The following is a 17,936-nucleotide window of genomic DNA, read 5'->3' as shown; positions in this document are numbered from 1 at the left end:
AAATATGAGAATCCAGCTTTATTAGAATAGTCATTTATTAGTTGCGGATGTAACAGTATCATTTATCGTTCGTTGGTTCAATATGGTTTGTTTATAATAGAACTCCAATTTGTTGACTGCTATAGAGTTTTAACACTGTAGTTTAGATAGTGTATTAACAATCGAAACTACTTTCTCGTTCTTATAATAAGTGGTTTTTACAATTTTATGTTGTTTTTTATTCAAAGTTGAGGATATTTACCGCAAGTAAGACAAAAATAAAAATTTTGAAGATTTAAAAATGGATATTATGGATTAAAAAGTAGTGTCAGTGTGATTTGTGGATTAGTAAATGTGAATTGATTTGGAGCATAACCTACATCTAGAACATATTTTTTACGCTACGTTAATATGGCAATATATAGTCAAATATTATCAGTTTGGTCTGATAATACCAAGGTACCTAGAATACATTACACATCTGTATTCTAGGTAAATTGGATAAAACTATTTAAAAAAATTCAAATTTGGTCAGAATCGTGTTGTACTTTGTCTTATTTTATTCTCAAGTGTCATATTTGAATCAACTGACAACACATTGATTTTCACAGGAGAAGTTACAGAGATTCCAGGTCTAGATCACGCAGTAGAAGCCCGAGGTTAGTAAAATATTTCAACTAAATTTTGTAAATTTCAATTGACCGAGCGAAGTGAGGTGATTCAAGTCGACGGTTTGGCATTTCTCTTAATGTTTAAATGTTTATATGTTGTGCATTTACGGCGAAACGCGGTAATAGATTTTCATGAAATGTTAAAGGTATGTTCCTTTTTTAATTGCGCGTCAACGTATATACAAGGTTTTTTTTTGGAAATTTTGCATTTCAAGGATAATATAAAAGGAAAAAGGAGCCTCTTTCATACGCCAATATTAGAGTAAAAATCAGACTATAGAATTATTATTCATCATAAATCAGCTGACAAGTGATTATACAGATGTGTGGAGAAGCCAGTCTATCCAATACCTACTATTACTTCAGGCCCAACAACTGATCTGTAATAAACTATGACGTCATCACATGTAGATAATGATCTACTGGAGGTAAACAAGCGAAATGAGAGCGCTGATGCTTGTTATCACAGTCATCTGGTATGGTAATCAACAAAATTGGAATCACAAATTCAATTTTCACGGTCTTCCATTTCAATGAATATGGTTTGTTTATCATTCTTCTATTATTCGTTTGTAAAAAGTAATAATGAATTTTGGGTTTTAAATCATGGGATACTGTTGTGTACCTAATTTTCGCGTGAACTATAACAAGACTCCAAAAGTTTCTGTACGGTATTTTCTTTTTTGAAACGTTGAGACGAAAATGGATACGAGCGATAAGAAGAAAGAACGTCAATTCTACAAACAACGGTTCACATGAAGTGTAGAACAGTGTAAATAAAGTGTGAGTGGGAAATTAAATTAAAGTGTAAAAGAACAGTGTAAATAAAATGTGAAATAACAGTGTAATTAGAGTGTGGAAGAACAGTGTTTAACAACTATTTATTAGAACTAATAAATTAAAAAGTAAATGCAAAGTGTTGGAACTGTCCATAACATCATAATATTAAAGGTTTTACCTAACTGAAAAACAGTCTCCTGATGGGTTTCTTTGTACTACAGATTTATTGTGATCAAGTTTGTGGGAGCCTCTATACTAAAAAAGAGTTACATCAAATTTGGTTTATCTTTGATTTACCTCTCCTTCGATTCTGATACAGGCTATTATTAAGTATTTTTGGTTGAGATGAATTTATCAATAGCTCTATCACTGGATTCAGGAGACCTATGTCTATCAAGCTGAATGTATGGATAAATTATTGCATTTGTGGAATAAAGTGTTTTTATTTCAATAAAATTTCTATTTATTAAATTACAAATGCCTTTAATATGAAATTTAGATAGTATTCCATCCAATAAAAAATTGATACAGTAACAAAAGTTACATTGATAAGCTAGTAGAAACTACTATGATCTAGGAAGAATCAATCTACATGTTATGACGTCATTAATTAGTTGTGGGGCCTGAAGTAATAGTAGGTATTGGTCTATCCCATCGTTAACAATTTCAAAAACCCTATAGAACACGTGAACTAATTCATTAATATGTAATCTACTAGTAGTTCTGTGAACAGTAGACCTCACGCAGTATTCTCATCCACAAGTACCTGATTGAAACTATAGACCTTATGAAAATACAGCAAGTATATTTTAGCCATGACTAAAAATGATGTAACATTTCTGATGCTTCTTGACAATACCTTTAATTGAATTTATCAATTTCCTTCTATTAGTTATTCGTTCTTAGCTCTCGATTTCAGAAAATACTCAATTTTGTGTATGGTAGTGAGTGAATATGATATTGTAGTTGATATATAGAATATAGTAAAGGTAAGAATTGGCTTATAGGCCTGTCTACACGTTCGAAATAGGAAGTTCATGAATGTCACATCATCACGTCTGAACTACTTGAAATTGATTAACTGATTAACTTGAAATTTTGCATATAGATTCTTGATTTACCGAGGATGGTTATAGGCTTATTTTAAATTCTTCAATATTTTAGTAGGTCAAGTTTTCAGTTTGTCAAGATTTTAATGAGACTCTTGCGGGGCAAGGATTATCTGCTAGTATTAAATATACAAGTTGCCACAATCACTCAAATGATGAACTTAAAGTAAATAGAAGTATATCACATCCACGTATTTAATAAAAGAAAGAAAATCATTCACTAATATTTAATTATGTTGTCTCTCTCTTTGTAGGAGAAGACGGTCTTACTCCAGATCAAGAAGTGGATCCCCAAATAAAAGGTGAATATTGCAATCTTTTAGATGAAACTTTACTTCTGTTATTAATTAATCAACTCATTTATAATAATATTCAATTGAGTTGAATTATAAATGTAATCGTAATTCGCATTGCATTACATTATCATATTGATCATAGTATTCTCCAGTTCATAAAATGTTGAATCCAATGAATTTCGAATTAGCTGTATTGTCAGTTATTTGAATTTTATAAGCCAGCGTATATAATTATTGTAATCTACATAAAAAATTCCAATCTAAAAATTATATCTCGCATTACTCACGAACAAGCCTCGCACTCTTGTTGCCATATCTAAAATAAAAGATAAATGTATGAAGTGGATCTCACTTTAAAGTTTGTCTACAATTAAAAATTCAATCTAAGAATCTAAATTCATTTTAATTGGTTGTTTTCAATCTGCCCAGAAAACGGCAGGTTACTATATTTTTTTCTTATTGAGATATTACAAGAAAGGTACTGAATTGTGCACATTTTTTTGGAAAATGTCAATAACCATTGAACATGTGAACTTGATAACGATTGCATTATAGTCCAAATCGAATTTTACTTGAGACCTGACCACTTTGGGTTATTGAGATATTACAATAATAATACTGAGGGTGAAGCCCACTAAAGCTCTTAGGCTTATGCGTGGGTAATGAGTGAGAGGGATGATGATGAGAGATGACGACTACTTTTTAGGTAGACGGGACCGACGGCTTATCGTCTCCTCCGAAAGACGGGAATTATTAATTAAGAAAATATTAATTAATAACGGGAATTATTAATTGATAATTATTGGGTTATTCCCAGAAATGTACTTAATTGTGTTCATTTTAAAATCAAATCAAATTCTCTATATACACAATGGGCCATATGAATAAAGTTGAGCATTTTCTTATACTTCTAAAATATGGAGCATTTGCTTCATTTTCTATGAATAAACGTAAGCAAAACCTTTTGCTCATGCCCATCAAAAAAAATAGTTTGAGCATTTGCTCAAAAGTAAAAGCTTTTGCTCAACATTGTATGAATAAACTAGAGCATTGTATTGTTTCAGATCATATGGAAGACCTCCTCCACTTGACAAGTCGCCAAGCCCACAGATGATCAGAAGTATCGAAGTCCCTGCACCGCCTGTCATCACCAGGTTAGCATTCAAATTCAGATTGCTCTTTGAACAATTTAATGATTATTACTTCCACTGTTGTATTTTTCGTTCATGAAATGGATAAACAAATAATGATCTATATAAATAAAAATCGAGCCTCAAATTTTGACATTCAATAAATTCTTAATGTGTCCACCGAATTTCATGATTCTTTTTAGTTGCGTTCATTATGTTCAGGACTAGGTTTATGGCCTATCAAATTCATAATCAGACTTCAGGACTCTTTCCTACGGTCCTTCAAAGTTTACATGTAATACTTATGGGAGAAGATTTGTGAGCTGGCCACACACAGAAATAAAAATCAGCTGTTATAATCATTGCGTCATCCAACAGCCGTTGGTAGATAGACAAGAGTGTGTGCTGCTCCATAGTCGCCCATGTATTTTATTCTAAACGCCCCGACTAAAAACAAAATGACTGTTCTGTGTGTAACCATCCAGCAGTGCGGCCTCAGGACTTACATGCTCTAAATACATTGCTTTGTTTCGAATAAATGTGCTGTCTTCGGTGTTTAGAATCAATTGATTTTTAGTAAATTATTTATTTATTTTTTAGTAAACTATTTGGACGAACGACGTCCAAACTTGGGTCGTAGAACTCGAAATGCTGTAAATTTAGAATATGCACGGGAAAGTCAGCAGCAAGGAGATATACCATTCAATTCCCAGCGAGCACAACTAACTAAGTACATAGGAAGTCCATATTGAGATATAAATGTAAATACTGATTGTTGTATAATTTTCCTAAAAATATAATGATGCATCATAAGCTAAGGCTAAGCACATTTTAGGAGACGCCGCTTGGTGATACAAAGTGTTGATCTTATGGAGATTGCCTTATCACACCGTTCCACGCCATGCTCGATTCAGTGTGTGTGTTTGAGTGCTTCCATTCAAACCAATAAGCAAGAAGCACCTGGATGCAAAATGACGCAACGCGCCTCCTCCGGTGTGCATCCAGCTAATGTTTGTCAAACTATTTGGCGGTACGAAGTTCGCCGGGCCAGCTAGTGAATAATAAACTGTCGCTCCAGGTTGAGGCCCATTTACGGCTTAAATTATATTTTTTCGTTCCCATAAGAGAGTCCTGAGGATCATGTTTAAAAAGTCTTCACGCTTCTCTTGTTGGCCATTATTTTTAACACATCGAATACTCACAGTCCCTAGTCTTTACGTTTATCATGTGGATTTATACTCTTAAGCCGGCTCCAGACATGCATCATGCGGCAAGCACCGAATGTTCGGCGTTCGGCAAACTATTCGTCTTGCTATTTGCCGATTAACGAGCCAACATCTACACACATGCGTGGTTTACCGAGCACTTGCTCGTTTTAGGAATAGCAAATATTCGTCAACTGAATATAATCGACCGTCAACATGGATGTCAATGTTGATGATGCTCTTCTTGTTTATTCTGCTTTTATAAATAAACCAAACTAACCCTATGTACCCCGGTCAATAGCTATACATGACATGAAAAGCCCTAGAATTTCCTTTAATTCAGTAACCTGGATGGGACTGGTTATTAACTAGTTTTCATAAAGATTTGAATTTATTAAATGAGCTTCTTTATAATATAAAAAGTGATTTATATTATTGAATGAAAAAGACTAAGAAATTGTCAAAAAACCACAGATTTATTGATACTTAGAAAGACCGGTTTCGGTTATTACACCATTGTCAATCTCTGATAAACTCAGTTTATAAAATAATCAATGAAGATCCAAATCCAAAAACAAACAACAAAATGATACAAGCACCAAGCCGAATGTGTGGATGAGGGATGTGTGATGGGTGTGTGAATGAAAGTCCGCCTTTTGCCGAACATTTCTTCCACTTTGAAGTGTTCCAAAGACCGACACTGAACGGGAAACGACGAGCACGAATGTTCGCTGCTTGCCGAATAGACAAGCATCTATCCACACTACTCGTGATTCGGCAAGTAGCTGCTCGGTGTTCGCCGAATGCCGCATGTTTGGAGCAGGCTTTATAAATTGTAAAAAAATGTAATTGAAAAATGTACTCGTATTCAACTAACGCCGTAAATGTTTTGTTTTTCCCAATAAAGTTTTGAAATTAATTTCATTATCTCGATCTGAGGCTGCAATTGAATAAAGCCTGCAAATTTTTGCTCTCAATCTATACTTATGTAGCTTCGAAATTTGATGCAACTGTGTTGATTTACAGATACTATGGTAGAAATAACAGAGATTCTTCCTCAGAACTGAGCTATTCAAGCGAGAGTGAATCTGTTCAGTCTTCCACAAATACCAATGTATCGTCTACGCAAAATAAACCTGTACCTGACAAGTAAGTGGTTACAATTAAAATGTATTCAACATTATTTTTTGTTATACTGTATAATTTATATTGTAATGAGATATTGTTTTCTGACTATTGTACAATGTTCTTGTAGGTGGATGAATTTTGATTTCATTCCATATCTTTAAACACTTCAGTTACTTATTTTAGAAACAATAATTTTATGTTGAGTGTATTTTTAAAATGTCAAGTATTGGGACATTGAGTTTAAAATTTATGCATTGATAGTAGATACAATATCATTCTCAACTATGAATGATTGGGAAAGGAACAACAGGCTTGAAGCCCAAAACTGTCCTTTCCAAAATTTAGATAAAAATTGTCCAAAAATAGGTTTTGTTTATCACTTTATAAGTTTTGTCCAATTTAGAGTCCAATATAATATAGCCTAATATAAACTAGGAATTTAGATAAGTTGAAAACCAAATTGAATAATATCTCACTAAACCATCACTGATAACTGGAAAATAGAAAATTGATTGAACATTAATTTTAAAACTTGAGAAGAAACATAGAGCATTTTCAGCTCTAGTCAGATTCTACTTTCAGCATAAGATTAATTATTTTCTTTCAACTAATGCTGACTGTTATAAGTGAATCCCACTATAGGTGAGTTAGGCCCGGTTGCAAGAAAGCCTGGTGAATTCTAATCGTGATTAAATAAACGAGAACCAATCAGAGAAGTCTTCTTTTAAAAAAAACCTCTGATTGGATATCGTGTCATTTGATCATGATTAAACTTAACAGGTTTTTGTGCAATCGGGCCTTAGTCTATCTAACCTCAAACTTCAATATTGGAAAGACAAATCTTCCCAGCGACTTTTACCAGAATCAACTGATAAAAAACATTTTTTAAACTTCAAGTATCACACACTCAGTTCAAACTTAGATAACCTAAATTTAAAATTTTACACTATGAACAGAGATACTTTGGAGTTTCTTCATATTACGGTTAAATAAAAACGATAATATTGTCAGTTCCACATGATGGAACTGGCATGAATCATGTGGAACTAACAATATCGTTTCTATTATTATTAAACGAAAATCCAAATTAAAATGCTGTAATCCATCTCGAAGACTTCTGCTACTGCAAATATTGACAACAGGGTAAACAGCTAGATGGAAATTCGATGAACGCTACTATTCAAAAATTGTTTTTTGAGTAGATTTTTTTTTTAATAGTAGCGTTCATCGAATTTCCATCTATCTGTTTACCCTGTTGTCAATATTTGCAGTAGCAGAAGTCTTCGGGGTGGATTTACAGCATTTTATTTTGGATTTTCGTTTAATAATAATAATTAATTCATTAACATTTGAATAATTGCAATATATCAGTAATTTTCATCTGTAGAATATAGTTTTTCCTTCACATTGAATTGAAAAGTGTGGAGGTAATGTATAACGATAGCCAATAGGAAGTATATGGAGTTAGTTAATAGTGCTTAGCTAATTATGGAGCTAAGAAATATGCATAATAGACTTCTCTTTGTTGTTTTTTTTTTATTTTGAAAACATTTATGTTGGAGTCTTATTGTATTTATTGAAAACCTTGTAAAAATGTGTTTTGTAATTCTGTTGCAGGAACGCGCGATCAGTGTTTGGTAATTCAAGTGGCAGAAACAAAGTCAGTAAGAATCATAAAATTGTTGCGTATCTTATAGATGACATTTTGTCAAACCTTGCTCACACACAATTCCTGGGCTCGCCTGGCCATTCATACATTATTTACAACCGATTCTCAATCATTTATTAGACTGGTGTTTTCAAATTTTCTTAGAAGAAAATTATCAATTTTTTCATTCATTCATTCGATATTATATTGGAAATATTTCGTTGGTCTTGAAAAACTCAATCGTTGCAAAACGTAATGCTAATGAAATTAAATTTTGTAATTCTATTCAAGTATGACTGATAGTTCAATAATTTTGGAAAGGTTGGATGGGAGAATAGAGGCTTGTTATCTGACGAAATATAATAAGATAATACAGAGTGATTCAAAAAGGACTTTACAACTTTGAAAATTTATATAAATCTTATTAAACAAGGTACAGAGCTGGTTTTGATGTTATTTTGAAGGAAAACACTTCAAGTTTTTTTACCTAAAACTAAAGATATTCTATGTGACTTCCGTTGGTTATCCGGCAGACATCCCATCGATAGTCGATTTCTTCCCAGACTGGCACTAGCATTTCAGGTGTAACTTGCTCAACAGCAGCGCAAATCCTTGCTCCAAGTTCAGGTAGAGTGGCTGGCAAAGGAGGTACATACACCATATCTTTTATGAAACCCCACAAGAAAAAATACAGCGGTGTTAGTCTGGGGAACGAGGGGGCCATGCGATTGGCGTATTACGGCCAATCCACTGATTTAGAAAGTGGTCATTAAGAAAATCCCGGACATCAGTCATATAGTGTTATGGTGCGCCATCTTGCATGAAGAAAACATTTCGTTCTCGGTCATCCTCATCGATCTGTGGTATCAAAAATGTTTGCAACATATCAAAGTACACTATGCCGATTTTCATATCAAAACACACAGCTAGCACGCTCGAGTCCAGTGAAGGCAGCCATCTTTGACGGAACTGCCGCTAGTGCTTGTGCGGCGCGACCAGGCACTAGCGGACTACGTGAGTCAAAACTTTGAGTGTTTTCCTTCAAAACAATACCAAAACTAGCTCTTTACCTTGTTTAGTAAGATTTATATGGACTTTCAAAGTTGTAAAGTCCTTTTTGAATCACTCGGTATAATGGTTGAAGTCCTAGAATGTGTAGTCTCTCACAAGTCTCTCATAGTAAAGTATAAGTCATTGAAATTGATAGATTCCTAATTAATTATAAATTATTATTCTTCATTTAAGATTTTTGAGGATTGATCCTCAACTTTATTTTCGTCACTCAACGTTCTTGTGCCATATGATTCATTAAATTACATCAACCATCTCTAAATTTAAAAATCATTTTTCAAATAATTTCAAGAATAACTCTTCTAATTGTTCATATCAATTGTTTATTTCATCAAATTTTGTATAACAATACACATTTCAGAGCTTGAACAGTTGATACTGTTTTTATTGTTCAAGTATGTATAAATAAAATTACATATAAATTGTGGATTTTTTCGCAATTGAAGTTTTTTTAGAGGTTATTTAATACAATAGTCTTTCTCTGAGTCATTAGTAGTCCCCATGAGTAGCTCAGGTTCAGGACTGTAGTTATTCAAATATTTTTAGACGTTTTCTCTGCAAGTCATTACACGTTAATTCAATCAGGAATCACTTATGAACTTTCTTCAGATATCTTATGGCTCTTCTAATTTATATGAGAGTACGTTTAACATTATATTGGGTAAGTTTACTGTGAATCATAATTGTATAATCGTTAGGAACTATGGAATATGCCTCTAATAAATCATATTTTAGAAAAGGCACCACCCTACAACCATAAAACGTTAAAAATCTTTGATAAATGTGTCTCTTCTTGCTTAACACACAAAATAATAAACTGATGTCACTACTTTACTCCCATAAATCTTTTAAAATACTTGATAAATATGTCTCTTCTTGCTTAACACACAAAATAATAAACTGATGTCACTACTTTACTCCCATAAATCTTTTAAAATACTTGATAAATATGTCTCTTCTTGCTTAACACACAAAATAATAAACTGATGTTGCAATACAAACTACCCTATCAATGAGTTTGTATTTTGGTGTAATTCTTTATGTATGTTTGTACTTATTCTTGTTATATTAATGTATTTTCCCTTTTTAAAGTTTGTTGTACAAATGTTTGTCATAATATATAGTGTCTATTTTCATTCATTCTTCCTTCTTTACTGTCATTTTTGCTTTTCATATTATTTTGCACCATTTATTATCTTAGCTAATGTTTCTTAACATGGACGATTAGAAAAATCTCCTTTTTGGATCTTAATTTTTCATATTCTTATATATTTCGATATTTCTCATTGTGAAGAATTCGTAACAAAAATGACAAAGTTCATTTATTCATGCGAGGCTAGTTAGTTTTGCCAATACTCGTCAATTCTATGCCAATACATTTTACTAATAAGCCTACACTACCAATCACCAATTCATCAGCACACATAGGGCTGTATTTATAAACAATATTCTAGATAGCGTTCTTTGCCAAGCATGATTTGTTCCAATTGTTCTCATTGGTTGCAAAGCGTGCTTGGCTTAGAACGTACTCAAGAATCATTCATTAATCAATCATTATCGTGGTTAAGTGGACATTATTGTCCAAACTTCGCCACGTCAACAAAAATAAACAAGTCACTCTTCAGTCTATTCGATTAATACTGCCCTTATAACCGATGAATTTTTCCACAGTATCATTAATCACATCACACTTATATTTCATATCTACAATATGTGGCTTCTTTGCAAACTCTCTTTGCATTTCATTCACAATTTAAGATTTCGGATTTATATGATTTATCTAAATTGAGTCTTGGGATCTCTACACCTCTCTAATATTTCATTTTTATTAATTCAGAAACTATCATTTACTTGAACTTGTTGGAAAAAAGTGTAATTTGTCTGTAGACTTACTTGATTTTGTCGTTTTGCAGCCTTCCACTTCATCGGCACCTATAGTCAAAAGTACTCCACAAGAACGGCTTAAGAAGAAAATGCAAGCATTGCTAAACCGCCAATGTAAGTATTTTTATGTAGATCTACATTACAGTTCATGCAATAATAAAATGATGTGCAATAATAATAATAATGAATAGGCATTATTTCTATTTTTATAGAAATAATCTTTCGTGGATTCAGTTTATAAATTCAGAATCTGATTGGTTTGCTATCCTTGTCTGTCATTAGACAAAGCAGATAGCTCTATCTTTTTTCAACTCCGCACCGTTGCAAATTGTTCATAGACTTTGTAGAAATATAAAGTGCTACCAAGATTATTTAATATATGTTAAGAAAATTCATTATTAGATAATGGAAAAATATATTGGCTCGGCGAATCCTATTATATTAAGCAAGCAATTTCTGTATATCTGTTTGTATTTTTACATCTGGTTATATGGTTATTTATGTTCAACGGATCTCGAAAACGGCTCTAACGGCTTTGACGAAATTTTGAATATAGTAGGTTTATGATATAAAAATTCGATTACACTTGATCTTATCCCTGGGGAAACTCGCTGAAGGACATGAAAAGGATAATTCATCTTTTGAAAACAGATGATAATTTCGTCGTTAGTCGATAACAAAAGATGCGTGTGCCTGTGTGGGAGATCAGCTGTGTAATCAATTAGCTTACCGTATCTCGCGAGAAATCTAGAAATTTTAATTGACTCGATCAAAATAATCTGATTTGTTGACATGAGATGGTATATATCATAATATTCAAAGTTAAAAATTATTTTACAGTTGTAAGTCATTAGTGAGTGTTATTTTGTTATTCAATTTGGTATGTAAACAATCTAAATTAGAACTTTTATGTTTTCAAATATTTGGACTGAAAATTTGACCTGAATTCAAGTGTATGGAACATAACCTACTTTTTGGAATATTTATAGTGTATAAATCAAAATTCGGGGAAGAAACAGTTTTGGGCTGTGCCTGTTAGTCGTTCCCCAATCAATTTAAAGAATTGAGTTCTGTTCATCAATAAATAAATAACGAGCGAAGCTAGGTGCCCCGATATTAAAATATATAATTGAACATTATTAACATGAATTAACAGCTAACATGATCAGATATACCGGTATATCATGAATCACAGCTTTAGAAGGCGGTGGAAATAGAAAAGTGACAACGGTGGCTTCCTGTCGTTTACACTGTCTTTGAAACGTTATTCTTCTTATAGTGTTTTTCGTATTCTCATGTAGAGTCGCAATTCTACATTCATATTACTATTGAGTTAATCTTTTCACTATTTGTAAAGTAATAGCTATAGTCATAGCCACCTCTAATACAAGGCCCTGGCCTACGATATTGCAACGTCGCAGTGTAGGCCTAGAATCTAATACATGATTGGTGAAAAAGATCAGCTGGTATTTTTTTAAAATCTTTCTCATGTTATAGATTCTAGGCCTACGCTGCGACGTTGCAATATCGTAGGCCATGGCCTTATACTAGAGATGGCTATGCTATTGTATATTCGCCTGTAGTCAAAGTTAGATAGCTATATTTTCTTCAGAGTATTTTATCTCTTCAGAAACGAATCATGTAAAATGGTGACTAGATTCCGATTGTATAAAACTAACTTAATTTTAATTTGCAGACAAAGCTGATAAGCGAGCAGAGAGAGAACGCCTGGAAAAGGCCGAACAAGATAGGTTGGACAGAGCTGAAGAGATGCGAGAGATATCTATCAAAATGCGAAGACGGTAAATTAATTTTATCATTTAATAATAGATACAATATCTATAATTTAATACAATAGCTTCCTATTACCATAGAGAAACAATAGCGTAAGTAGATATCCCATGGTATAATGAGTTTATGTCGCAACTTTTACTGTTATCTCAAGTCGATTTTTATTGCTTTGGCCGGGTGAGAGTGTATGAACGGCACAATATGAGAGATTACCAGCGTCACACAGCTTCAAGGAAAAGAACTACGTGGACTATCGGCTTGAGATAACAGTAAAAGTTACGACATAAACTCCCTATACCATGGGATATCTACTTACGCTATTGTTTCTCTATGCTATTACACATTTACTGATCGATTTCTACACAAATCGATTCTCAATGGTTGGGAACCCTCCGAAAGCTTTAGGTCCAGTCTGTCATCAAGATCAGTTTCATTACCAATGCACAAGCCTAGAGCTCACGTGGGCGTCATCTTGGCAAAAAAATACAAATAATCCCATACAGCATAGAAAATATAATGTATACGAAAAATACTTTACTTCTACTCGTAACGATTTAATATAGCTAATCTGGTTAGGTGCCTCATCTGATTTTCTCCTATCAAGGTGTTCAAATGTTGCACTTCCCCAAGAAAACTAAAGTTTTGTTGTTTCATAAATTTTTACAAAACAAAGAATAAATTTATGTGCTCATCGAATCAAATCTTGCTTTTCTCACGTTTGCCATTGTGATTTGAATGTTTGTTGATATTGTAAAAACAGAAATTCTTTTCTGGATGTAAATTACTCATTATTTCAAAGTCTTCAGTGATTATTGGGTGCAATATTCTATTTTGGTTTCTAATCTCTCTGATTTCAACATTTCTGTACTTGTATTTCTGGGCTGAAAGTTTGACTCTTAAGTGTGGTCACTAACAGGACAAGTTTGTTGAACAAGTGTGTTCACACATGTCGTCCTCATACATCGTTGTGTCATCACAGCGAACAACATTTTTCAAGGTTAAGTTTGTATCTTCGATTTTTTATTGCTCATTTTTTCTTCGCTGCTCCATTCAAGGTTGAATAATTTTTGTTTCATTTTGGTAATTTTCCTGTAGTTATTTATGGTTATTGATTGCTTATTCTATGTTAGAAGTTGCTTTCAAACAGCTTTTTTTTGTTTGGAGCCTCACGCTGATGACACATAACATGCTCAACACACTTATCATGTAGTTAGGCCCGCCGCAAAGTAGACCCACGCTAATCCACGCCACTCCAACCCACGCCGTGGGATGTTTTGTAAACCATGTCTAGGCTTCTCTAGACATCTGTGTAATACATGCAATGAATAATCCACTTGTCAGCTGATTGATTATGAATAATTCTATAGCAATGGTTTACAAAACATCCCACGGCGTGGGTTGCAGTGCGTGGATTAACGTGGGTCTACTTCGCGGCGGACCTTAATGGCAACGTTTGTTGAAAGCTTGGCCCAATTTTGGAGCATTCATATCAATCTATCAAAGCTTGAGGAAGGACTAGTTTTGAGCAGCTCCCGTTGTTTCATTACAAGTCATTTCTATGATTTGTGTAGTACTAAAATGATTAAATGAATTTTATTTTGAGATGTTTCTGATTATGTTCAGGGAACGTATCAAGCGGCACCAGAACTATTTGGAGGATAATGATGAAAGGGATCTGAGTTCGGTCTCTTCGGGCTCTCTCTCTCCCGCGTCTAGCCCTGAGCGTACTTCCAGTCTGAAAAGTAGACGGTGAGTCATTCATGCATCTCAACATATTTCTAAAAATATTAAGACAGTAAAATCATTAGACATGTAAATTAAACCTTTCCACATTAAAATTTACAATTCACCGTTCAGGCTGTTCGGTACACTTTTTTTTAATTATTTAAATTGGATAATCTTTTTCTATAGGCCTATAATAGTTAAGATTATTATAAGAGTGAGAAAAAGTGGCAACTGAAATTTTTAAGTGGTCTAATAAGCGAGTTATGTGTTGTTGAAGTGCTAACTTTCCAGATTCCGTTTTCTTTCCAGATCATAAACGGTTTCGACTATATTATTAGAACTTCTCTTAAAAATTCAAAAAATGTATCTTTCCAAACTAAAACATTTTATTCCCCCATATCATTCATAAATAAAAAAGTAACATTTTTTGTAAATTCGATAACTTGTTTATTTTGGCATTAATCGCGAAAAACGCATATTAGAACAAAGCCAATGATATACTAAATGTATTAAAAAAAACTCCAATGGAAAATTCGAAACTGTCTATGATCTGGAAAGAAAACGGAGTTTAGCACTTCAACAACCCATAACTCGCCTACCACTTGAAAATTTCATTTGCCACTTTTTCTCACTCTTATAATGATCTTAATGATTACTCTTATAAGATCTTATAATGATCTTTCTCACTCTTATAATGATTAAAAATTTCAGTTGCCACTTTTTCTCACTCTTATAATAATCTTAACAATTATATTGAAAAAGATTATCCAATTTGAATAAAAAGGTGTAACGAACAGCCTTAAAATTCATAGTGAATATGTAAATTGTGACTTTTATGAAACGGGGCCCCTGGAATATCAATTGTTTAAGTTGATAATAATTGAGACTCTTCAGCTAAAAACTTTAATTTAAATTAAATCGTCTATTAAAGTTGTTTAAATTTAACCTTTTTAAATTCAATTAGGATTTTCAAATTTACAATTCACTTTTATTTGTATTTTCTGAGAATAAATCTTTAATTTGGATTCATATTCAACATGAACTCTATTTGGACTATTTATTGGAATAAATTATTTCCATCGACTGCTGTAATATTTATTTATTATCGGAAAAGAAAAAACAGGCTATTGCCCAAACTTTTCCAATTTCGTAATTTAGTTTCAAATTGCCAAATATGACCATAGGTTATGTCCATTTCAATTTTCTACACCAAATCACAATCTGAGAATATAGATTAGAATAAAACAAACAATTTTAAATTTGGATAGATTGATGATAAAAATTTCGTAAAAACATGAAACAAACTTTAAATTCACAAAATAAAGAATGAAACCACTTGAATTTTGAGCTCGAAAATATCACGTTCACCTTAGCTACATAACAGCCGTATCGTGTTCTATTGTGGACTAAATTATTGAATTGACTAAAAACATGTTTGGGTGAATGATTGTTTACATTGTACAGTATTTCATCCACATCGTAATTTCTTAGCCGATTCTATAAATAAGAAATATATATTCCCATGCAATAGTGAAGGAGATGTGCTGTTACAGATATTCATATTCAGTTTATATTCTATATAAACATCTTACGAGTGTGAAAAATACGTTGAACACAACGTTTTTCTAACAACATACGTTGTTACACAACAGTGACAGTGAAAATTTAATTCCCATAAGTTCTAATGATATTATTCATACTCAGTCGGCCGGGCTGAGTGGAAATAGTCCAATTAAAACTCATGGGAATTATATTTTCACTTTCACTGTTGTGTGCGAATCCACCTTAAAGGATTTTATCAAATCATTATTATTTTAAAGGAATTTATTATTAAAAAATTGAAAAATATCTTATCTACACACACTACACAAATAAAATTAATTGATTATTATTGACATAAAATATCGGGGCACGGAGCCTCGCTCGTTATTTTTCTTTATTGATAAACAGAATACAATTCTCTAAAATGATCGTGTTCATATTTCACAACTGGCTATACGTCATCTTATGAATTTCGGGGATGCGATATTTTGATTTTTCACATACTCACTCACTCACTTTTTTACTATCCGCAGACGACGAAGGTCTCAGCTGTTTCAGCCAAGGTTGAATTATCCTTTTAATGCCGTTCAGCGAGTTTTCCCAAGGATGAGACCTAGTGCAATTGAATTTTTATATCATAAACCCACTATGTTCGAAATTTTGTGAAAATCGTTAGAGCCGTTGAACATAAATAACCAGATATAAATATAAATAACCAGATATAAAAATACAGAAATTGCTCGCTTAATATAATAGGATGAACAGTTAATATTCCATCAGATATACCAGTATCATCTATCTTCTATAGAAGTGCAGTGACTAGACAGAGATTCGACAACGCTGTTCTCCTATCTTTCTCCACTGCCAGTATAACGTGGACCTCACTATATTTGTGTTGTGATAAAATAATGGGTTAATTGAAACTTTTATAGTGTTTGAATAATTTCAGTAGTCCTAAAAAGAAAAGTGAGCAGATTTTGATTGTTTATCTTTTTTGTGTTGCAGGAGATCGCGTTCTCGCTCTCGCAGTGCCCCTCCGCCCCCTCTTCCTCCTCTGCCTTCCTACTCGTCCTCCTCCTCTTCCTCCTCCTACCGACGTCGCAGTCGCAGTCCGCCCCCGGCTAGGGGGGGCAGGTCCCGGCCCCCTCACCACAGCCCCCATGATAGCAGGCGACACAGGTACGGCTAACAAGTGTAGTAATTAATATTACAGTTATTTAGTAATACAGTGTCCCACAAATACCATAGATTCTACATGACATTTGCAACAAATCTGTCCAGAAGAATTTCCTCATATCGACCTAGAACAGACTGTCTTTGTTCTTAGTTCTTGATTTTCTGCCAGTTATGACTGAATGATTTTTAGGGTGAAAACATAGTGGAACGGTGAAGGTTGCTTCAAGCTTGAGAGTTTTGAATGTAATGCATGTATATAAATGGGTCAGAACATACCGCTCCACTATATACACCAACATTTAAACACTTGTGTACGTTCTGTATGTATTTCTTCATGTATTTCAAACAGTTTTTTAGTCGTCTTTGTTTTTCCTTCACCTACTGTCCAAATGCGTATTTTACTTTGAAATATCAATTAAGTATCATAGACTTCAGATAGGCTACTGCTGTTGGTGAGATGTTGTGATATCTATCCATAATGATAGAATTATTATCACGAAATTAGTGACATTTCTGACAACATCCCAGTGTTTTCATTAAAGTACCATAGCATTTTCAGCATAAATGATAATAATGTCAATTGACCTGGCTGGCTCAGGTCTGGTGTCAGAGTTGTTAGGTCGCATCTCATCAATGTGTACGTTCTGTGTACAGTAAATTGTTCCAGTTCCAATCGTAAATTGTTCCATCACGTGACTAGTGCAAAATGTTCCCATGGAATGCCATTTCAAAATCGTTGGCTCAAGCTTTTGGCGCGCACATATAAAGTTGATTTACACTAAAATGTGTCGTTTACTAGCT

At 33.2% G+C, this 17,936-nt stretch overlaps 1 protein-coding gene across 1 annotated transcript in view; it reads left to right on the top strand.

Moving 5' to 3' along the window:
• LOC111059435 (CLK4-associating serine/arginine rich protein) overlaps positions 1-17,936 on the top strand; it is a 32,558-nt gene that overhangs the window by 12,690 nt on the left and 1,932 nt on the right. The window contains exons 11-19 of the mRNA XM_039437283.1: positions 581-638; positions 2,794-2,841; positions 3,900-3,989; positions 6,197-6,319; positions 7,916-7,958; positions 10,931-11,015; positions 12,598-12,703; positions 14,316-14,441; positions 16,965-17,138. Coding sequence (XP_039293217.1) covers positions 581-638; positions 2,794-2,841; positions 3,900-3,989; positions 6,197-6,319; positions 7,916-7,958; positions 10,931-11,015; positions 12,598-12,703; positions 14,316-14,441; positions 16,965-17,138 — 853 coding nt within the window. The remainder of the gene's footprint in view (positions 1-580; positions 639-2,793; positions 2,842-3,899; positions 3,990-6,196; positions 6,320-7,915; positions 7,959-10,930; positions 11,016-12,597; positions 12,704-14,315; positions 14,442-16,964; positions 17,139-17,936) is intronic.

Source organism: Nilaparvata lugens, chromosome 11, assembly GCF_014356525.2.
Source record: "Nilaparvata lugens isolate BPH chromosome 11, ASM1435652v1, whole genome shotgun sequence".
Classification (NCBI taxonomy): Eukaryota; Metazoa; Arthropoda; class Insecta; order Hemiptera; family Delphacidae; genus Nilaparvata; species Nilaparvata lugens.
Note: the sequence above shows the minus strand (reverse complement) of the source record. Positions and strands in the feature narration are given on the sequence as shown.